General features: G+C 45.4%; 1 protein-coding gene across 1 annotated transcript in view; it reads left to right on the forward strand.

The window, feature by feature from the left end:
- Window positions 1-14146: 14146 nt before the first annotated feature.
- Window positions 14147-23744, forward strand: part of CORO2A (coronin 2A) — a 67418-nt gene continuing 57820 nt past the window's right edge. The window contains exon 1 of the mRNA XM_080986864.1: window positions 14147-14772. Coding sequence (XP_080842990.1) covers window positions 14758-14772 — 15 coding nt within the window. The 5' untranslated portion in view covers window positions 14147-14757. The remainder of the gene's footprint in view (window positions 14773-23744) is intronic.

Here is a 23744-nt window from a genome sequence, read left to right on the forward strand (position 1 = left end):
TTCCTTCTGCTTTTCTGGTTTTGTAAGGAATTGGCGATGTGGTACATACATGCACGTACACAGAAACTACCAAAAATCACTTGCTGGACAGGTTTCCTGATCAGCCCGCTTAGAGGGGATATTCTCATGTTTGCTTAGCACCCTGTCCATGAGTTTTCGGATATTTCACATCTTCTCTCAACCCCCACTCCCAAATGCATGTACTTAGTGTGGCTCTACATTAGGTGCTCACCAGTAGAAGTCAGTTTACAATAAATCTATGTAGGAGTGCCATACTGGCCAAAAAATGCCAAGAAGTGGAATTCCTTGTGTTGAAGCAACAGTGAAACTTGAGTGTGTACAGACTATTTCTTTACATGTTAGTAAAAGGTAGATTATAGGGACGCGGGTGGTGCAGTGGGTTAAACCACAGAGCCTAGGGCTTGCTGATCAGAAGGTCGGCGGTTCGAATCCCCGTGACGGGGTGAGCTCCCGTTGCTCGGTCCCTGCTCCTGCCAGCCTAGAAATTCAAAAGCACTTTAAAGTGCAAGTAGATAAAATGATAAATAGGTACCGCTCCAGCAGGAAGGTAAATGGTTTTTCCATGCGCTGCTCTGGTTCTCCAGAAGCGGCTTAGTCATGCTGGCCACATGACCCGGAAGATGTACGCCGGCTCCCTCGGCCAATAAAGCGAGATGAGCGCCGCAACCCCAGAGTCAGCCGCGACTGGACCTAATGGTCAAGGGTCCCTTTACCTTTAAAAGGTAGATTAAGCATTCCAGGAAAGGGCATTCTCTTGACGTATTGCAAAAAAATTATCTTGCTGGTCTCAGGATTCTAACTGTTATGATAGATGGGGCAGGTTCATTCCCCCCACTCCCTGTGAAAGTGTCAACATTATGAGGGCTGTCCAGTCCAAGGCCGTGTACAAAGCATACATTTAAAGCCCCCCCCCCCAAACAAAGAATCCTGGAAATTGTAGTTTACCTCTCACAGAGCTAAAATTTATAGGGCCCTTGACAAACTACAGTTTCTAGGATTCTTTGGAGAGAATGTGTTTTAAATGTTTGAACACCTCCCTCATTCTCTTAGAATGGCAAAGGGGCCTACCTGAGAGGTGCCAAAACTGAGTTTCGGTGACTTTTGGCTGGAAAAAGAAAGCCCTGGTTATGTCCCTCATTTTCTTTTTCCTTTCAAATTCATTTTGCACGTACAGTGGTGCCCTGCAAGACGAATGCCTCGCAAGACGGAAAACCCGCTAGACGAAAGGGTTTTCCGTTTTTGAGTTGCTTCACAGGACGAATTTCCCTATGGGCTTGCTTCGCAAGACGAAAATGTCTTGCAAGTCTTGAGATTTTTTTTCCGCTCCCCCCCCCTTTTTCTAAGCCGCTAAGCCGCTAATAGCCTTTTAGCAGCTAAGCCGCTAAGCCTTTAATAGCCGCTAAACCGCTAATAGTGCTAATCCGCTAAGCCGCTAATAGGGTTGCTTCGCAAGACGAAAAAACCGCTAGACGAGATTAATTTCGTCTTGCGAGGCACCACTGTATTTACTCTTCCCCTGTGCCATTTTGAATGCACTGACTTTATGTATTTATTGTTTATGTGTTTCCTTTTGACTCCAAATGGGATTCCATGCCAATTCCCAGTGTTTCATGGGGGCCTAGGCCTCCTGAAAGATTCAGGGTTCACAAATCGCTTTTATCTAGTGCATTTCCCAGTCAATCCTGCCAGTCTTTGCTGGGAAGCTGGTCATATGCAGTTCCAAATAGGCAGCTTGCAAGTTGAAACCAAGTTTCAAGGACCACATCTCAACATGGACCATGAGATCATCATCTGAGGCCCTTCTTCATGTACCTCCTCTGTAAGAGGTCTGGGGGGTAGCAACACGAGAACGGGCCTTTTCTGCAGTGGCTCTCCCCAGGGTGGTTTGCCTGGCGCCTTCATTATACCCCTTTAGGGTCCAGCAAAAACATTCCTCTTCAACCAGGCTTTGGGTTGACTGACATCTAATGCCCATTTAAATGTGTTGTGGGAGGGGTGATTATTGGTTTGCTTTTGTTCCTGTTTTTATTTTGTATTTTGTGTTTTTTATATTGTAATTTTATGTTGTGAACTGCCCTGAGATCTACGGATAAAGGGCAGTATACGCATAATAATAATAATAATAATAATAATAATAATATAAAAGCTGAATTAGAGCAAGGTTGCTTTTGATTGAGGCCATTTTAGGCCAGTGCTAGAGCTCCTAGCCTCAAGGAATTCTTTATACAAGGGGTTGGGAAAACTGTTCCTGCTAGAGGGCCACATTGACTTGCGAGGCAACCTTTCAGGGGCCGCATGGCCGTGATAAAATGGGTGGAGCTACTAGTGTTAATTTGAACTTTGCACAGAAGAGATTGCTTCAGCACACACTTGCTCATCCTCTCTTATCCAGGTAAGCAAGAAGCATTATTGGAGTTCAGGGACACATTTTAGCCAGGTGAAAACACTAGAGGGTACACAACAGGGGTGCTAAGGCCTGGGGTGATTCCCGAGGGTCAGAAAGAGACCCAGAGGGCTAATTTCAGCCTCTGAATCCCAGGTCCGCCAACCCTGCTTTACACCAAAGCAGACCATAACCCAACACTGTAGCTCAGGCCAATAGCAGATATGTAAGGTCTTTCCCTGCTTTTAACTTCTTTCTTTGCTTTTAACTTCTTTTTAACTGTCAACTGAGGACTGAACTTCACCAGAAAGCTAGTCTCATGTTTCTCTCATCCTCTCAGGTTAGCCTTTATATACTCATGGATTTCCAGTGTGTTTTGACAACATTATCTAACGTGTTTTTAAAAAAGGAGGCGCAGGAAAGCTTTTGCTACCTGTACGAAAACATCCAGGGTTGTTGCCAAAGGTGCTAGCTAAAGAAGAGCTTTACATCTGTCTTAAAGTGAGTAATCTTTGCCTTAGTACTGTAATATTCCTGGAAGCATTTTTCCTTTGCACTGAATTGGCTGCTAACTTGTACTGCTCCTCGAACAACAGCTTCCGTGGCCTCTACCTTTTATGTTACTGATGAAGAATATATATTGGTCGTTCTTATCTGCACTGTCACGTACATGCTGCTTCATGTAAGCTCCACAGGGGAGAAATAAAGGGAGATCATTGAGCAAGAGGGGATCTGCATTCTCGGTTTCTTTTTCTGCTTTCCACTCTGCCATCAGTGATATTAGGATATTGTCTGGAAAAAGAGCTGGGGTATGTGACTGGTAGCTGAATGTGCAAGCTGACTATCGAAAAGTATTTGTATCTGAGACATTCAGGCAAACAGATCTGTATAAAGAGACCAGATTTCATACAGTTGCCCATCTTTCTTGTGTTTATGGAAGCAGAGATGTACCTAGGCTCCCTTGCGCCCTTGGCAAGAGGCTGTATTGGTGCCTCCAGAGCTGTGAGACACCATGGATTAGAAATGCTAAAAATTTGCTTTTGTCGCCTTTCGTGCTCCGCCAATGACTTCCTTCGTGGTCATCAGGGTCTGCCCTGCTTCTCCTCCATTGGTCCATCTGTCTGCCTGTCTTGACCACCGGGTGTCGAACACACTTCCACCCACAGACAAGCCACAGCTGTCTGACCGCGTGACCTTTGGGTGTGGAGCACACTTCCACCCACAGACAAGCCACAGCTGTCTGAACATGATGCCCTCTATCTAATCTTTGCTCTCTTAGTGGTCTGCCATGCCCTGTCTGTGACCTTTGTCTCCTTCATCATACATTGTTCAAGAGGAAAGTGATGCGGTGGAAACAGGTGCCAAAATAACTTTGTACCACCCCTCGATCTTGGCATTGGAAGATGTGTAAAGTTCACAGTCTAAAATGTATCTGACTGGTTTTGCATATTGTGCTAGTAAAAGGAGCCTCAGCAGAGGTAGCTGGCAGCTTGCTTATGCACGGCTCACCTGCATTACCAACTCCCGCCTCATGCCTTCCCTTCCCTTCCCTTCCTTTTTCCTCCTGCAACTCTCACCTGCTCCCTCTTTCATCCCTCTCCAGGAGCCTGCATGCATCGCCCAGCCTCCTGGAGCACCCTTGGGAGCGTGCAGGCTCCTAGCTACTCCAAGCCCAAGTTGAGAAGTACAATTTTTCTGCCCCCCTGAGTCTGCACCCTTGGTGGGGGCCAACCTCTAGGGGCACCCCTGTATGGAAGGTCAATTCCTCATGTGCTGCCAGTTGAGTCGAGTCCTCTGCCCACTGTACAACTGGGGAAGGAGGTGGGGAGAGACTTTGCCTTCCAGTGTTGAAGTTTTAAAACATTTAGCCACCCTTCAGCTCTCAGTAAATCTCAAGGAGGTACTCAAAACCGTATTTATGCAGCTGATGACCTTTCACCAAAATAGTGACTCAAGCACAGGGCTCTGTCTTCTATAGTTTTGCAGCTGTAATACACACAACATCCTGGTATCCTCCATATGCACTGACTGGGTGGAAGTTGCAGTCCATGAAATTTTATTTCTGCTATTTTTCTCAATGCCTGGATCTTTCCAGATTGCGTTCAGTCTCTGGTCTGGTATAGCGCTTCTTGTTGATCCTTATCTGTTGACCATGTTTAAGAGATTTGGAATGTCCCACAGACTTGCAGACTTCTGAGCACACCCAGATTCCTTTCTTTTTTAAAAAAAGTTTTTAACCCCAGTGTAGACATTATGCTACAACGTGTTTCAGCACTAAGCTGCTCAGGAGGCTTATCAGAGTTGACTTGCACACCCTTCTCAACATTTTGGCTCTTCACAGGTATTATTCCTGAAGATGTGAAGACCCTCGGAAGAAAAAATGGTGGGGGGGGGGTGTTGCAAGGCAAATCTTCTATCTCACTTGTACCATTAATTACTTGTGAGTCGGTTTGAAGAAAGAACCCAGAAAGTTTATTTAGTGCAGATAAGTGTTACAGCAGGATAACTCCACAAAGGCTGGAACATCCCCCAAATGCTCAGATTATTTATGGCTTTCTTACACAAAGCATCACAATATTTCCTCCAGTCATATGCCTTCTCATGATCTCGTTCAAAGTGTTGTTAGCCAGAACTTATTTAGTTACATTTCATTTCAGTGCGCCTGCGCTTCTAGCATAAGCAAATTATTGAGATCGGTTGATTTGCTGCCATAGTTCAACATCTACTGTGCATAAGCATAGCCTCCACATGGATACATTTTGCCGCAAAAAGCTTTTGTGCTTTGTATTGTGTGTGCTGTGACCCTGCTTGCCATAAGCGTTTTAAAGTGAAATGCTTTCCCAGCATTTTCTTAGCATTTTCTTAAAGCACTAGGCTACTATAAGTTCCTTTTAACAGTCACACACATTATCACAATTTTGGGGCCCTTGGGTCCCCTCATTTTTCCATTTCCCCCAGGACTCCACATCCTTAATTACAGTGGTACCTTGGGTTAAGAACTTAATTCGTTCCGGAGGTCCGTTCTTAACCTGAAACTGTTCTTAACCTGAAGCACCACTTTAGCTAATGGGGCCTCTTGCTGCCGCCGCGCCGCCGGAGCACGATTTCGGTTCTTATCCTGAAGCAAAGTTCTTAACCCGAGGTACTATTTCTGGGTTAGCGGAGTCTGTAACATGAAGCGTCTGTAACCTGAAGCGTATGTAACCCGAGGTACCACTGTATTCCCCACTGACTTTCTCTGCACCCATCTCTGCCCCCCCGTGTAATAAACCAGGTGTGAACAGACCTCCTGCTTGCCAGATCTACTTTCTTCTGTTTTTTACTAGAACCCGACAGCAGAGTACGTCTTCACAGTGATTGGGGTATGCACGCGTGTGCAGAGGGTGACAGATTTGAAGGGCGCATGTCTGTTGAGTCCTCTTCACATTGCCCTGCAAGCCCTACCCAGAAAAAGGCACCTGGGGCGATCGCCCTGGCATCCCCATTATGCCCCTGCTAGAACTCCCAAGAGCCAGGTTTCAAAAGTCATAATGGCCAGAATTAAAAAGCAAGGTGCTTCTGAGTGCTGGAATGTGTTTTCAGTATCAGTCCTTTTACACTCTGGGCCACCCTAATCTTTATTAGTTTCAGCAGCCTAATTTAAAGCAGGAGGCGTTTTTGTTGTTCCCACTGCTAAAACAACTGAGAGTTAAAAAAGACAACAACCAACGTTGCTGATCTATTACAATCAGCTAGAGATCTACCAGCAGATCCCACTGCCCCTGAAGTAAACAATGCAGAAGAGCCTGACTGCCTGCTTTGTCAATATTGCAGCAACCTCTAGTGTTCCCACCTGCAACTGCCGTCTTTTTCTAAAAAAACAAGTTGAAACAGTGCCTAAGAAAATGAGCAGTACCCTGCTGGCCCCAAAGCAACCATAATAGAAACAGAATGCCAGTTTGAACCTCGCAATCAAGTATGAAGGCACTAGCCTTCCATACTGTTTATATAAATTAATGGAGGCATTTATCCTCTTTCGCATAAGCTGCCCGAAAGGATGGGAGGAGCAGCTGACAGACAGGTGTGCAGCAAAACGTAACAGATAAGCCTCCAGATGTCTGAGCGAGGAGCCATGCATTTCCTTCCAAGCCACAACATCTGTGATCCACTTCTGCCTTGCAGTAGTAGATAGCTACACAAGAGATGAGCAGTTACACTGATCATATAGGACAGTCAAATCTAGTGAAACACTTGCTATAGCTCTTTTTATTGGAAGTAAGTTCATTAACTGGCCCAGGCTTGGGCAGGCCGCAGATTTAAGATGCTTACGTCTCAAACCCTCTGGCCTGTCACAAATATTTGCCATAGCTACTCTATGCACCTTTGGCTAAGAAACACTAGCAACCTTGCAAGAAATGGATGATATATCCTAGGGACTATTGACTTATGTCACCACATTTATTTATTTTGTTAATGTCTCAGCTCATCTTTGGTCCTCAGACCCAGATATCCTTAATGCTGGAGTTATCACTGAGCAGCAGCTTATCCTTGGCCATATAGGAATTGTTGACCCTTGGCCCTAATCATGTAAAAGCAGCAATCCTTTTCACACTCCCAGATTTTGGAGAAGGGCTCAGCTGATTATTATTATTTGTCAAATTTGTTAGTTGCTTTATCTTGCCCCAAGGCAACCCAAAGCAACTCACAACCAAACAAACATCACAACGAAAACCTCACACAGATACATTAAAGCCAGCGGGGAGATGTTGACGCCAATCAAAACAGACAATGTAGAGCTAAATGAACCAATGTTCTGATAAGGCAGCTTCCTGGGTAATAACTGTGGAACTTGCATCTGAGTAAACATGCATGGGGATTGCGCAATATCGTTTTGCTCTGCTGTCTGGAGTCAAGGCAGGCTGGAAATTGCAGGTGGCTACCTACGCTTTTGGGACGCGGGTGGCGCTGTGGGTTAAACCACAGAGCCTAGGACTTGCTGATCGGAAGGTCGGCGGTTCGAATCCCCGCGAAGGGGTGAGCTCCCGTTGCTCAGATCCTGCTCCTGCCAACCTAGCAGTTCAAAAGAACGTCAAAGTGCAAGTAGACTTCTGGCGGGAAGGTAAATGGCGTTTCCGTGCGCTGCTCTGGTTCGCCAGAAGCGGCTTAGTCATGCTGGCCACATGACCTGGAAGCTGTACGCCGGCTCCCTCGACCAGTAAAACGAGATGAGCGCCACAACCCCAGAGTCGGTCACGAATGGACCTAATGGTCAGTGGTCCCTTTACCTTTGCTTTGATCCACCTTCACACGCAACTAGGTGGGAGCGAAAAGTCCATACAGACAACAAGAATGAGGTGGGAGCACTCACATGCAAAAGTGTTACCCAGAATCCTTTGCAGCACACCAGACGCTCAGAGGGTACTCAGCTGAAAATTGGGCGGGGCAGGGAGGGTCCTGGTAGGCATGGGAGGAGTGTTTGAGGGCCCCCTGGTGCCTATGCATGTCATTTTGGGGGACCTCATGAGTGGGCAGAAGATAGAATTTAACATGGCTGGTCTGATCTGTGACGGTTCACACATTCTGCTTGGCAGGCGGGGCGTTAGGCAGCCTGTCCTGGACTTTTATCTCTGTACAAAGTCTGTTGGTGATAAAGCAAGAATTCTGTACACACCCACACCCAACAGGCTTCTGGAAATCATGACAAGCATTTTGTAACTTGATTTTTAATCAAAGATAATCTTTCCTCCACACTTTGTTTATATTATCTGGCTGCTGTGGCTTATCTAAAGCTTTCGACTGTGCAATAAAGGATCCCGCCACAGAATGAGATCTGAGGATTTAGACAGGTTTTAATTCTGCCCTTTGTATTTGGAAGGAAATGGGGCACTGGGGCAGAGTGGTCCAGCTGTGTACCTCCTTGGCTTCAAAGGCAGGCCAAGACATTCTGTTGCCCTCAAGCAGCTGTGCTGGCTGAGAATTGAAGGGTCCTTTGCAACACAGATCTTGCTCTCTTACTTACAAGGGAAGCTCAGGTTATATAACTGAGGTTGGGTGGAAGAAGATTGGAAGAAATTTAAAGATTACCTACAGAAATACTGCAAAATTAAAGAATGTTAGAGTGATGATGGATTGAAATTAAGTGGTTTCTAGCTGTACAGGCTTTAAAGTTATATACAGATTAATATTAATGATTAGGATTAAAAAGGTAAAAAGAATGGAAAATTGGTTATTAATAGGTAAGAATTTAATGTTATATTATATTAAGATTAAGGACTGGGATTAAAAAGGAGGGAAAGAAATTGCTGGACAAACAAACGAATTGGAATACAAAAGAGGGAGGTATGAGGAGGTCCAGAAAATAAGTAAATTCAAAAGTAGTGATGAAAAGATGGAATTGTTTTTAACTGTTTTTTTTCCTTTTTTTTCTTTCTGTATTTTGTATTGTGTATTTTTCTTTTTATTTTTAAATTCTTTTCTTATTGATGTGTCTCTTTTTATGTGAAACTTTAATAAATATCATCATATATATATATATATATATATCTGAGGTTGGGGTTCTGCGACAGGCACACCTGTACCGCCCCTGAAAACAAACACACAACAGAAGTTAGTACAGTAGTACCTTGGTCTACAAACAGACTGGTTTGCATACGTTTTGGATTACAAACACGTCAAACCCAGAAGTGGGTGTCCCAGTTTGCAAACTTTTTTTGGATTACAACCCTTTTTGTTTTGGATTACGAACAAAGACCCCATTGGCGAAAGCACGCCTTGGGTTACAACCTGTTTTGGTTTACAAACGGATCTCCGGAATGGATTATGGTTGTAAACCAAGGTACCACTGTACTGCAACATTTGTAGCAGGGAATAGGATCAAATGGCCCTTGCTACTGGTATAAACTTCCCTGAGTTTTCTCTCAGTACAGTGGTACCTCGGGTTAAGAACTTAATTCATTCCGGAGGTCCGTTCTTAACCTGAAGCTGTTCTTAATCTGAGGTACCACTTCAGCTAATGGGGCCTCCTGCTGCCGCCGCACCATCGCCGCTCGATTTCTGTTCTCATCCTGAAGCAAAGTTCTTAACCTGAGGTACTATTTCTGGGTTAGCGGAGTCTGTAACCTGAAGCGTCTGTAACCTGTGGTACCACTGTGTTGTTGTTGTTTAGTGTTTTAGTCGTGTCTGACTCTTCGTGACCCCATGGACCAGAGCACGCCAGGCACTCCTGTCTTCCACTGCCTCCCGCAGTTTGGTCAAACTCATGGTGGTAGCTTCGAGAACACTGTCCAACCATCTTGTCCTCTGTCGTCTCCTTCTCCTAGTGCCCTCCATCTTTCCCAACATCAGGGTCTTTTCCAGAGAGTCTTCTCTTCTCATGAGGTGGCCAAAGTATTGGAGCCTCAGCTTCAGGATCTGTCCTTCCAGTGAGCACTCAGGGCTGATTTCCTTAAAAATGGATAGGTTTGATCTTTTTGCAGTCCATGGGACTCTCAAGAGTCTCCTCCAGCACCATAATTCAAAAGGACTGTACTGTGTTGTATTTTGCAGGATGGAATAAACTGTTTCTGCTAGTCACTGACAGCAAGCTGCTGAAATTAATTCAGACGCTAGTCTTCAACATCTCTCATTGTTAGAATGTGCAGAGTCAGACATTCTTTATGCTGTACTTTGTCTCTTGGTAGTAGTTGTACACACTTGTCCGTATTAAACTCGGCAGCAATGGCAGTGCTAATAGCGTTTTTCGTGTGGGCTATGAGATGATATTACAACTCCCCAAAATGCAGAGGTTGGATCCCCCAGAAGAATAACAAAAAAACCACATATTTTTAAAAAAGTTTGCAGCCCTAGGAATTGTTTATTTTGATGGTCTGTTTATGTAGGGCTTATGCTGAGCTGTCAGAGCAGATTGCATAAAATAGCTCAGTAATTCTTACAACATCCTGGTAATAATAATAATAATAATAATAATAATAATAATAATATGTATACCACCCTATACCCACAGGTCTCAGGGAGATTCCCAAGATAAAATCACAATATAGAAACACAAAACACATACCGTAATAAAAACAAAAACCCAATAACCCCCCTTCCTTAACATATTTTAAAAGGGCATTGGATGTCAGTCAGCCGCAGGCCTGGTTAAAGAGGAATGTTTTCTCCTATCACCTGAAGAGGTACAATGGTACCTCGGGTTAAGAACTTAATTTGTTCTGGAGGTCTGTTCTTAACCTGAAACTGTTCTTAACCTGAAGCACCACTTTAGCTAATGGGGCCTCCCGCTGTTGCTGTGCTGCCGCCGTGCAATTTCTGTTCTCATCCTGAAGCAAAGTTCTTAACCCAAGGTACTATTTCTGGGTTAGCGGAGTCTGCAACCTGAAGCGTCTGTAACTCGAGGTACCACTGTATAATGATGGCAGCAGGTGAACCTACCTGGGGAGAACATTCCACAAACAGCGAGACAGAAAAGACCTGTTCTCGTGTTGCCACCCTCTGGACCTCTTGTAGAGGAGGCACAGAAAGAAGGGCCTCAGAAGATGATCTCAGGATCTGGGTAGGTCCATTTGGAGAGAGGTGGTCACTGAGGTCCAGTAAAGCCCACATCATTATTCCCATGTTACAAAAGGGGGAGAGAGAACAGAGCCTGAAAAACAGTAACTTGCCTAAGCTCACCTATTGAGTTTGTTGATAATACGAGATTTGAACAAGGGACTTCCCAACTCATAACTCTTATCCACTTGTAGCAGCAGGAATGATGAATCTGTGGCCCTCGATTGGTTGTTGAAGTCCCATCAACCCCAACCAGCTTAGCCAATGGTCAGGAATGACAGGAGTTGAAGTCCAGCAACATCTGGAAGGACATAGGTTCTCCATCCCTGCACCACAGCTTTACTAGATACCAACAAGTATTTAAGCTTAAAGGGATAAAGGAAGAAACTTGACTGGGAGGGGAACAGTTAGACCAGGGTTTCCCAAACTTGGGTCTCCAGCTGTTTTTGAACTACAACTCCCATTATCCCTAGCTAGCAGGACCAGTGGTCAGGGATGATGGGAACTGTAGTCCAAAAACCGCTGGAGACCCAAGTTTGGGAAACACAGAGTTAGACAATGTATTCTGATTCTCTCATTTGAGAACCCAAGACTTTTACAAACACGTGTTGTGACACACAATATGAAATCAATGTTTTGAACTAGGGAAACACGATGTGGGCTACTCTAGGTGGTGTCCTTGTGGTGGTGTTGAACTTCAGCTTCCATTAGCCCAAGCCAGCATAGCCGAAGATCAAGGATGATCAAAGTTGTAGACTAACCATCTTATAGATATCCTGGATTTATACTGGATAAGGCCCACCCCTGAAAGGCATGTGCTAATCAGCCCTGAGTGCTCACTGGAAGGACAGATCCTGAAGCTGAGGCTCCAATACTTTGGCCACCTCATGAGAAGAGAAGACTCCCTGGAAAAGACCCTGATGTTGGGAAAGATGGAGGGCACAAGGAGAAGGGGATGACAGAGGACGAGATGGTTGGATAGTGTTCTCGAAGCTACCAACATGAGTTTGACCAAACTGCGGGAGGCAGTGGAAGACAGAAGTGCCTGGCGTGCTCTGGTCCATGGGGTCACGAAGAGTCGGACACGACTAAACGACTAAACAACAACAACATGGTTCAGACTTCGTTACCGGTAAGTTTAGAGAGTGGCAGTAAAGATGTGTTCAAAGACTGCATTATGGTTTATTGCACGGCATATTTTTTAATCTAATGCAAACCACTGTGAATTTAGAAAGTAATCTGGTAATGCTTTGCACTCACAGAGGTGGCATTTAAATGTGAGTAGCCTGCTCATGTGACATGCAGGTGTGTGTGAGATAACCCAAAAGCATCTTCTATTTTAAGAGAAAGCATCTTCAAGAGGTAAGAACTAGGAGCAGAAACAGTTGCTCTCTTTCTAACTGTTTCCACCACCACCACCACCACCCCCCAGCTGCTCCCCTAACCAAGGGATTCAAAATACACATTCACCCGAGAAAATGCTTTTCATCAGATGGCTAATTCTGATATTCAGATCAATGGTACTGTCTTAGATGATGCTTAAAAAGTCCCCCTTCTCAAATCGCCCTAAATATTAAGCAACAGTAGAACTCAATTTTGGGCAGGTCTGTATGTTTGGTGCAGGCGCCTGGAACAGTTGTGAAATGTGGTTTTGGCTACTATCTGTGGATAGTATGTGGAGAATCTTCATTTTAAAACACACACTTAAAAATAACAGATTGGCAAATCAAATTACAGGAATTGGTGGAGATGGCTCAACTATCAAACTCGGAGGAAACTCAAAGCAAAAATTTGCGGAAAAATGGGATGGTTATAGAAGATACATTCAAAAATATAATACAGTAATAGTTTTGACTCCGTACTAGCATTCGAGTGACAAATGAAGTAATAGGACGTGGATAACAATTAAGGATTTATTATGTTTTCTGAATGTATTTGAAAATTTATATAGAAAAGTCTATTGTTTTGTGTACATTTGATTGTAAGATAAAATATATGCGAAGGGACTTGACAGGAAGTCAAGTTGAAGAAAATATTTTGTAAGATAAAAGAGGAAAAGATATTTAGTTTCATTATTATCATATTTTTGTGTGTGTGTATATGCATGTGTGTTTTGTATGGAATGTTTGGGAGGAAATAAGACGGCAAATAACAAATAACAAACTAAATATTGATGTATGTAATTTTTATTTCTCAATTATATTTTGTGGTAGTATGGTTGTAATTTTTTTTGTAACATAAAATCATTCAATAAAAATTATTTTAAACACACACACACACAGCTTTCTAGTTTTTGTGATTGTGAAAGGTTTTTAGTATGCAGACAATACCCAGAGTCCAAAAAGACCAGATGTTCACTTGGCAACCTAGCTTCATCAGTGTGCCCTTTCTCCACCTACTGCTCACATCAGGGCCTTCTCTGCTGCAGCCCCTAAGTTGTGGAATTCCCTCCTGCAAGAAGGCAATTCTTGGCTTCTTCACTATGGAGCTTTCCAAGAATGCTGAAGACATACCTCTAACCTGCAGGAATCTTCACCCAATGTCTGGCTCGAACCCACGAACCTGAGATTAAGAGTCTCCTGCTCTAGTTGTGTGTTCACCTTATTCCTGTGGTTGTAATCTGTTTTAACTGTTGTTGGTTTTCTTAACTGTTGTAACCTGCCCGGGGACCTGCTGCTAAAGGGCTGGGAATGAGTGTAATAAATAATAATAACATACCCTCCAAGGATAAGGAAAAGCAGGTCATTCTGGGATCAAGTCAGAAACCGGGGCGGCTTCTATAAATCTGGGGCTGTCCTTGGAGAATAGGGACATGTGGAGGGTCTCTAACAACAAATTTATGTAACCTCGCCCATCTGGCTGGGTTTCCCCAGCCACCCTGGGCGCCTCCCAACAGAATATTAAACACACGACAAAACATCAAACATTAAAAACTTCCCTAAACAGGGTTGCCTTCAGATGTCTTCTAAAAGCAAAACCAGAAACACAATAAGCAAAAACCTAAATAAATTATGCAAAATAGGTTTACAGTATACATAAAAAAAGAAAACAGAATAATGGATGCAAAACAGTTTTCAAAAACGCAAGGGAAAAAAAAAAAGCGATGCCAACCATCGCGCTGGTTTCATTTGCGTAATTCGTACCGATTGCAGAATTGCGACCCGCGCAGAGCGCGCGCCCGGCTTAACCCTTCGGCGCCCGGCTCTCCCAAGGGAGCCGCCGCCTCTCTTCCCCGCAGGGACGGGATTTCGGGCTGCCTCCCGTCTCCGCCCACCCGTCATCATCCACAATGCAACAACCGCCGCCTCTGCCGAGGTTTCTGCTCCTGCTTCGCCGGACTCCGAGGGCGGCACACAAAGGAAGCGGGAGGTGGGGGATCTTGGCCTGTCCTTCTCTCCTGGCTCCACCCACCCCCCTTTCTCTCCAAGCGCGCGTGTGGACCCTGCAGTGACTTTGCAAGCGTGCGCTCTGCCCGGGAAGCGTGCATGCTGGAAGCGGGCAGATTTTGATGGGGTTTTAATTTTAATTTTTTTTTTAATTGGTGTGTGGGTGACAGCAAGCAAAGGGTTTCCACCCCCCACCCATCCCCAAATATATATATATATTTATAAATTCACGATCAATGAATGAACGTGATTCCATGATCCCGCAGCACCTGTAAAAGGGATGTGCTAGGTGTGCTCTGATACAGGAGGAAAAACGGAGGAGGAAGAAAAGTGTTGCGGTGCAAGAGCAGGCAGGAGCTGAAATCTTTGCTGCGGAGAGAGACGACTGTGAGCTGGGCGGGCTCGCCAGCCCTTGGACGCTGCACCAAAAACCCAGGCTGCATGACCATCACAAAGGTAGGAAGAGGGAGCGGTGCAAACGAGGGACGAAAGCGGCGCACCTGCTCTTGAACCGCGTCGCAGGTGCCAGGCATTTTGCAAGCATTTTGTAAGCACCAGCCCAGATCCCGCAGTTCCCCTGCTGCGTCGTGCGTCCGGCATTATAACGCACTGGAAACCGTCCGCTCGCAAAAACAAAACAAAATACGGGGGGGAAGTCTTGCAAATGCCCCTGAGTGGCTTGGTGGATCATTCTTAGAAGGGTGGATCCTCCCGACCCTGCATCGTTCAGGATCTGAGGGGCGGGGCGAAATCACAACATCAGCAAAAAATGCTTGCATGAATTTGACAGCAACATATACTTAGCTATCAAATCGCCGCCGCCCTCTACCCCTTTTTCAAAAAATACATCTGTCGGGTTGGGTCATTTGCAACATCCACGTTTGCTCAGGGTCGAAGGGAGCCCTAGCTGATTCCCACCCCAGTCCTTGTGTGTAAGAATAAGGAGCATAATCCATCAGCAAGTTCTCCTGGGCAAGGAAACGCTTTTTCAGCCTGCAAGAAATTGGCACATTTCTTGTTAAGATCTGAGCATATTAGAGGAACTGATCTCAACCCTATCTTGTTCTAGATATGCGGGGAGGGGAAAACATTAGCTCTTGAGAGAAAATAAAATCGTATTGGTTTAGGGCTGCCAACTTTGATTCCAGGACCAGAAGGCCGAACGAGGCCAGAGCCTGGAGGGATCTGTTTCATTGGGATAGATCTCCTGGGCGCGCCTAAGCTGGCCTTGGAGTTTGCTTGCATTTCAGGTCACCTGCGGAGAGTAGAAAATCTACTCCAAGTGACGAGCCATCAAATTTATTTGCCAATTTGAAGAAAGTTGGTTCTGCTTTTCATTCAAGCTGTCAAGTGTCAAGTCCCCCTCTTCTCAGAATTCTTCTTCCTATACAGTATGCATTTCCAAACGCTAGCTATTTCATTTAATTTAATCATTGCTTTCCTACCCACCTAATGCCAACTAACTGCTCCATTGTGCTTGCAACCAGGTGGTTAAATATGCCCCAAAGGGTGGGTTGTTTCAAGTCTTTCAGTGCATCCTTATTGGTGAAAACAGGCTTCCAATCTGCACTAGTGCTTGTTTGGGGCCAAAGGATGGTAGTTACTCTGGATAAGATAATTCAGAGTCCAGGTTTGATATTGTCTGTGTGACCTCGGTATGCCCTTCTGTGCCGTGCGCTTGTTGCAGAAGTAGATAAGGTGGTTGACTAACACAGTAGGATAGATTTATTGCCCTGACTTTGCCCTGGGGGCCAGGGAGACTTATGGAGGATTTGCAACAAGAATATTGCTGTAATTTTGCCCTTGAGTTCAGGGGAACCTGATGAGTGTGCAAAAGGATTATGATGTTATTATTTTCAAAGGAGGTTTTGTCTGCAACTGAGGACCACATGAAGGATAATAATCATACTCTAGTTCCATAGAAATTCTTTTGCTATGAGAATGGGTGGCTAGACTCAAAAGAGAAGACTCTTGCACTTTTAATAGTTGGCGAAGCAGAGCGCATTCCAACAGGTGTAGCGTTTGTATCTGGCCATCCTAATGGGTGCTAGGTAATTGCTGAGAGATGTGGCTTAGTGTCAGTTGATCCAGCTATTAACTGTTGGGTGCTAATTACGCAGTTCTGGAGATCATAAGAATTGCTTTGTTGGATGAGATCAATACAATGTGCTCACTGTGGCCTTCTAAGTGCCTCTGGGAAGCTCATAAGCAGAGCATGAAGGCAGCAGCTATCCTTCCATGGTGTTTTCCTCCAGTGTCTATGACCACCATCTGGCGTTTGAGAACCATACCTAGCAATGGTTTGCTTATTTAAATGTCTAACGTTGCTTCCCCCCAGCCATATCCGATTCCCAATGACTGCCATGAAAGAGCCATGTAGTAAAACCATTAAACATTTTCTCCAATAATGAATGAAAGTTAGGAAGCCAGCAGCCAAATACTTGGTTAGTTATTTAAAAGCGAAATGTGAACTTCAGCCTTCTTTGTGTCTTGAGCTCTTGGTCATGGGCACCATTCCTCTCTCCCCTCCCATTTCTTTTCCCTAATTTTCCTTCTGCTCCATCCGTTGACAGCATTCCCTAGTTCCAAGCTTTCAAGCCTGGACTCCATTGCTTTGGCCTGCTTCCTTCACCACCCCAAGTTCTCATTTGCTAGGAGGTCCTTCTGTTCCTTTTTCATTAGTCCTGTTTCCCTGCCCATCTATAGGATCTGAGCAGCTCTTCTTGAGAGACTTAGAGTTTGTTGTTGTTGTTGTTGTTTAGTCGTTTAGTCGTGTCCGACTCTTCGTGACCCCATGGACCAGAGCACGCCAGGCACTTCTGTCTTCCACTGCCTCCCACAGTTTGGTCAAACTCATGCTGGTAGCTTCAAGAACACTGTCCAACCATCTCGTCCTCTGTCATCCCCTTCTCCTTGTGCCCTCCATCTTTCCCAACATCAGGGTCTATTCCAGGAAGTCTTCTCTTCTCATGAGGTGGCCAAAGTATTGGAGCCTCAGCTTCACGATCTGTCCTTCCAGTGAGCACTCAGGGCTGATTTCCTTAAGAATGGATAGGTTTCATCTTCTTGCAGTCCATGGGACTCTCAAGAGTCTCCTCCAGCACCATAATTATTCAGTTCTTCAGCCTGTCTTGCCTACCATAGCAGCTCACCTAGAGACTTCTCCTCTAAGCCATGGTATGTCAGGGCTAGGCTGTGAGCAACAATCTGAGATGAGCCAGGGACCACAGAACAAGCTACAAGTCAGGACCAAAGAGTAAGTGGGGTGTAGTGGTTGAAATATTGGACTAGGACCTGGGAGACCAGGGTTCAAATCTCCACTCAGCCAGGAAACTCACTGAGCGACCTGGGGCCAATTCCTGACTGTCAGCCTAACCTACCTCACAGGGTTGTTGAGTGGATGGATGGTAAAATGGGGGAGGAGAGCGCCACGTACAGCACCTCACACTTCTTGGAGGAAAGGTGGGATATAATAAATCTTCTGCTTGGACTACTGCAATGCGCTGTACGTGGGGCGACCTTTGAAGGTGACTCGAAAACTGCAACTAATCCAGAATGCGGCAGCTAGACTGATGACTGGCTGCTAGGACCATATAACACCGGTCCTGAAAGACCTGCATTGGCTCCCAGTCCATTTCTGAGCACAATTCAAAGGGTTGCTGTTGACCTTCAAAGCCCTAAATGGCATTGGCCCTGTATACCTGAAGGAGCATCTCCACCTCCATCATCGAGTCTGGACACTGAGATCCAGCACTGAGGGCCTTCAGGTGGTTCCCTCACTACGAGAATTGGCGTTACAGGGAACCAGGTATAGGGCCTTCTCAGTGGTGGCACCCTCCTTGTGGAACGCCCTCCCATCAGATTTCAAAGGGATAAGTAACTATACGAGCTTTAGAAGGCCATGGCCCTGTCTACTTCCAAGGTCAAAAACTGTATTTTTATCTGTTATTGTGTAAGCTGCCTTCAGTAAGTTTTACTTGTGAAGGCGGACTGTAAACATATATAAATAAATGTTGGAAGGATTGCAAAGATAAAGTAGGAGGAGGAATATTTTGAACGCTCTAAAGTTCCATACTATTATGGTAATGATATTGATTGCAGTAACGACCACTGCTTTTTTCTTAAAAAATGTTTAGGGGTACTCTCGTTTTCCTACTCATAAAATACTGCCCCTCAATGAGGCTAAACTTAGATTCACAAAATGTTTAGGGGTATGCGTCTTCACTGCGTCCCCCCAGAAAAAAGCACTGGTAATGACCTTGGTAATAGTTGTAAGAAATGGGTGCATAGTTGTAACCGATCAGCTTCTCCAACAGTGTAGAAGGCCTGGGATAATATCCAGAGATAGCCCATATATAAGTTTGTTCACAGCCAGTGCTTGCACCTATTTGATGAAGTGCTTGAATTTTGAGAAAGCAAGCTGGGGCATGGAGGGCAAAGAGCAACACACTGATTGCAGCCACAGCACATGCACAGATCAGCAATGGATTCTGTTTTCAACAACCTCAGATATGCAGATGACACAACCTTGATGGCAGAAAGTGGGGAGGAATTAAAGAACCTTTTAATGAGGGTGAAAGAGGAGAGCACAAAATATGATCTGAAGCTCAACATCAAAAAAACTAAGATCATGGCCCATCACCTACTGGCAAATAGAAGGGGAAGAAATGGAGGCAGTGAGAGATTTTACTTTCTTGGGCTCCATGATCACTGCAGATGGTGACAGCAGTCACGAAATTAAAAGACACCTGCTTCTTGGGAGAAAAGCAATGACAAATCTAGACAGCATCTTAAAAAGCAGAGACATCACCTTGCCAACAAAGGTCCGTATAGTTAAAGCCATGGTTTTCCCAGTAGTGATGTATGGAAGTGCGAGCTGGACCATAAAGAAGGCTGATCGCCGAAGAATTGATGCTTTTGAATTATGGTGCTGGAGGAGACTCTTGAGAGTCCCATGGACTGCAAGAAGATCCAACCTATCCATTCTGAAGGAAATCAGCCCTGAATGCTCACTGGAAGGACAGATCCTGAAGCTGAGACTCCAATACTTTGGCCACCTCATGAGAAGAGAAGACTCCCTGGAAAAGACCCTGTTGTTGGGAAAGATGGAGGGCACAAGGAGAAGGGGATGACAGAGGACGAGATGGTTGGACAGTGTTCTCGAAGCTACCAGCATGAGTTTGACCAAGCTGCGGGAGGCAGTGGAAGACAGGAGTGCCTGGCGTGCTCTGGTCCATGGGGTCACGAAGAGTCGGACACGACTAGAAGACTAAACAACAACAAAGCTTTTGGCCCTCTGGGGTATAGTGCTGGAACTTTCCTGTTCCACTCATTAGGCACAATGGTTTTGTAGGTTTTCCCCTTAGCTCAAATTACCAGGTGGTTAATTAACACCGAACTTTCCTTTGGGGAGTTGAAATATGCTCACCAGGGAGAAACACACTGGGGTATGGGAGTTCATAATAAATGTGACACACACTATAGAAATGGGTGTGACAATGTTAAGGGCAGGCCTAGGCTGTGCTTGAATCGAGGCAGAGGTGTGTGCAGATTATCTAGCCCGGGGCCCTGAGATCAGTAGCTGCCTCCAGCAGGGCAAGTAGCAGAAAAGTTTGTGCTCTGTTGTTGCCAAGTCAGTAGTAGAAGGCCTGGCTTCTTGTTCTCACATCAGGCCTGGCCAATCCACAGGCTTCGTGTGCTCTGTTAGTTGGAGAGGTTGATATTGGCTGCGTACCTATGTTATAGATGGATATAGGACACACAGTCCTGGGTCGTTCTCTGGGACCAGGAGGTTCCTGCTTCGAGCCTTGAGGCTAAGCAGAGACCTGTGCAAGCCTTTGCTTTGTGAAGTATATGATTGTGTCCTAGCATTAACCGTAGGATGCATGTGGTTCATTGAGAGGGGGATAATGAAGCCACGTTGGCAAGCCCTGCCTCCACCACTGACATTCACTGGGTCCACATCAGTTGGTGTGGAGGTCCCAACAAATACTGATGCGTGTGCATAGATCTCATGATGGGAGTTCCTGGTTGGACAGGAGTTCCTCTTTACGTGGAAGAAGTATACATGCTAGCCAAATGCACAGGTGGCATGGTACATGGCTGTTGCACATGTCAGCAGTGTTAGATAAATAAGCTAGGTGCCAAATGGCTCCTTCAGCCAGGGTTACAGTCACCAATGCATAATATCTAGTTGCCATTTTGGGGGCCAGAGGGCTTGAAAGTCATATTTTCCAATAAAACCTACTGGTTCCTGAAATATAACGGCTAGAATTCTACAGCAGGCATAGGCAAACTCCGTCCCCCCCAGATGTTTGGGACTACAATTCCTATCATCCCTAGCTAACAGGACCAGTGGTCAGGGATGATGGGAGTTGTAGTCCTAAACATCTGGAGGGCCGGAGTTTGCCTATACCTGTTCTACAGGATTTGCTTCTAGTGTGTGAAAACACTCAAGATCCAAGGACGCCCAGGCATGCACCTCCAGATGATGGAGACATCAGATACCATCCTAGTGCCTGGGCATCTTCACTTGGTTGCAAGTGGCCAATAGCTGGGTACAAAATGTGCCTGGCGAATTTTGAATGCTGCATGTGAGCAGTGAGGCATGGCCGGCCCGCACAACCCCAAGATCTTCCTCCCACACGCTTTCAATGCGTGCGCATGTGTGCGCCTTCTGAACCCACCTCATGTTGAGAAGGCTAGCAAGCCACTGTCATTCAATTCCCCCACACTGCATCTTCACCCACAAAGCACTCCACACATGGTACAGGACTCGTGTTGAGTGTAGGATCAAGCCCTTGATGAGCAGCTGTAATGTGAAGTTAATGAAAGGTAAAGGGATACTCAAATAAGTTCATTTTCATTCCTCAGGGTGTAAAATGATCGTTGTGCCTGCGGCCAAAGATAGGCTTTGTGCAACACGGCACACAGTTGATGTTGTTAGAGCTGGCCAGGAGCTTTCCGTCTTGTGGCTGTGATTAAGGCAGGAGAGTGAAAGAGACACTGTAATCCTATATTGATTTACTTAATGCTGGCTGGTGTGACATCTAACTGGTTTAGTATCACTGGCTATGCAGAGAGCTGGTTCTCTCTACAGCTTTCGCATATCTGACATGCAATACTGATTTTATTTTCTGTTACTGTCCTGTTAAATATGCAGCTTGGTTGGTTAGAGTGTGCTGCTGATAACGCCAAAGTTGCAGGTTCGTTCCCCATATGGGACAAGCTGGAAATTCCTGCATTGCAGGGGGTTGGATGAGATGATCTTCAGAGGCCCTTCCAGCTCAATAATTATTTGTTTGTAAGTGTGATTATCACTGATGCTCTGTTGTCTTGGGATAGATACATGCCTCCTCCAGTGGCAAGCAACCTTCATTCTATTAGTGCAACAGAATGCCCCTTGGTTGACGCTAAACTATCTAATCCAGCTTGTATAAGTGGAGGAGAGGTGGGTCTGTCTTATGCTAGGACCCATATAGCTCAGTTGGTAGAGCATGAGGCTCTTCATCTCAAGGTTGTGGGTTCGAGCCCCACATTGGGCAAAAAGACTTCTTTATTGCAGGGGGTTGGATTAGATGACCCTTGTGGTCTTGTCCAACTCTACAATTCAATAGACAGATGGTCCATGGTCTCCAAAATCTCAGGTGGCATTCTTTCCTAAACCAAGTTACCTAAGGAGCCAAGAACTGAGCTGATATTACCTATTGTTGCACTGGGTGCTATACAAGCTAATATACGAAAGTCATGTGGTTGTATCCATTGGTGGCTTTCTGCTATTGCAAAGCACTTCCACAAGCACAAGGCATTTTTCTCCCTGCCCACTGCAACCGTCTGTGTGCAACTCCCCCCCTCCCAAAGCTCCTGTGGGTTGTGGGGCTCTCTGGAACATTATGGGATGTGGCATGGGTATGTCTGCAGCAGGCAGGGGTGAGGAATGAAAACTGAGGGGCCTTACCTCATGCAAGCAGTAGTTGTTTCACTAGAGCAAACCTACTGTTAGATACAACTCAGCAATGGGGAATGGCTCCCCTTTGCAGCTGTGGATTATAGAGCCATGGAAGAGCAGAAGTTCAGGCTTTTGGTCAGCAGTGACATGCCGTCCATGCATTGGGAGGTCAGAGGCAGGTCAAGGTGATAAGGCCAGAAGAAGCAATAAACCATGAGAAAAAAGCCAAGGCTCTTGAGCAGATTCTTTCTTGAAGAACCTTCTGGTCTATTTAATGCATTGTGCTTCCTGTTAATAAATCAATCCATTTGTGATTTTAAAGAATGTACTGTACTGCTGGTGATTCATTATCTCACTGCAAGTGAAACTGGGGACCTTTCCAAGGACTGCCTCGCCCTCAATAAAAGATTCCCTCCCCTACAGTCTAATGGTGGCCCATACCAAGGGAGCTGCGGTAGATGACAACTCCCATCTGGAGAAGAACGACGTGAGGCAGGGCATTTGGGACATGGTCTGCATGATCAAGCTGATATTCATTGTTGGGGTTTCTTGGGTAGCAGAGGCAATGAAGGATGGGTTGTTGTTGTTGTTTAGTTATTTAGTTGTGTCCGACTCTTCGTGACCCCATGGACCAGAGCACGCCAGGCACTCCTGTCTTCCACTGCCTCCCGCAGTTTGGTCAAACTCATGCTAGTAGCTTCGAGAACACTGTCCAACCATCTCCTCCTCTGTCGTCTCCTTCTCCTTGTGCCCTCCATCTTTCCCAACATCAGGGTCTTTTCCAGGGAGTCTTCTCTTCTCATGAGATGGCCAAAGTATTGGAGCCTCAGCTTCAGGCTCTGTCCTTCCAGTGAGCACTCAGGGCTGATTTCCTTAAGAATGGAGAGGTTTGATCTTCTTGCAGTCCATGGGACCCTCAAGAGTCTCCTCCAGCACCATAATTCAAAAGCATCAATTAGGAAATAAAGCTGTTGGCATATCCTGGGCCAGATTTACTGCCAGAAGCGCCTCCCATCACTTGTGGTTGGTCTTTTTGTGGTTTCTATATGGAGGCGGAGCTACTTTTGTTGGGTTCACATATAGCTTCCTGAAGGTTGCCCACACCTTCTGGCTGGTAGAAGTTCCCCGTCCCTGCTGTATGGGATAAGAGTTACAGTTACTGCATCCAGAATCGGAATGTGAAAGGTTCACGGAGCTAGTAGGAGTCTGAGAATACACTAGTGTCCTGCCCAGAGATGGGCTGCTCAATGCTGGCACTCCTAGTGGATTAAGATCAAGCTCTCCAGACAGCTTATATGGGCTAAACGGCAGCAAGCAGATTAAAAACCGTGCCTTGACAATAGCTTTCTTTATTGCCGAGAGAAGATAATATAACTGTTGTAGTTTAGATATATTAAAAAAGAGATTAAAATCCACAGTAAAAACAAACATCAATAAAGAAAGCCGTCTAACAGGTGACCAAAGAGAGAGACTTTGTATT

The sequence above is a fragment of the Podarcis pityusensis genome (assembly GCF_964106645.2).
Source record: "Podarcis pityusensis genome assembly, chromosome: 17".
Lineage (NCBI taxonomy): Eukaryota > Metazoa > Chordata > Lepidosauria > Squamata > Lacertidae > Podarcis > Podarcis pityusensis.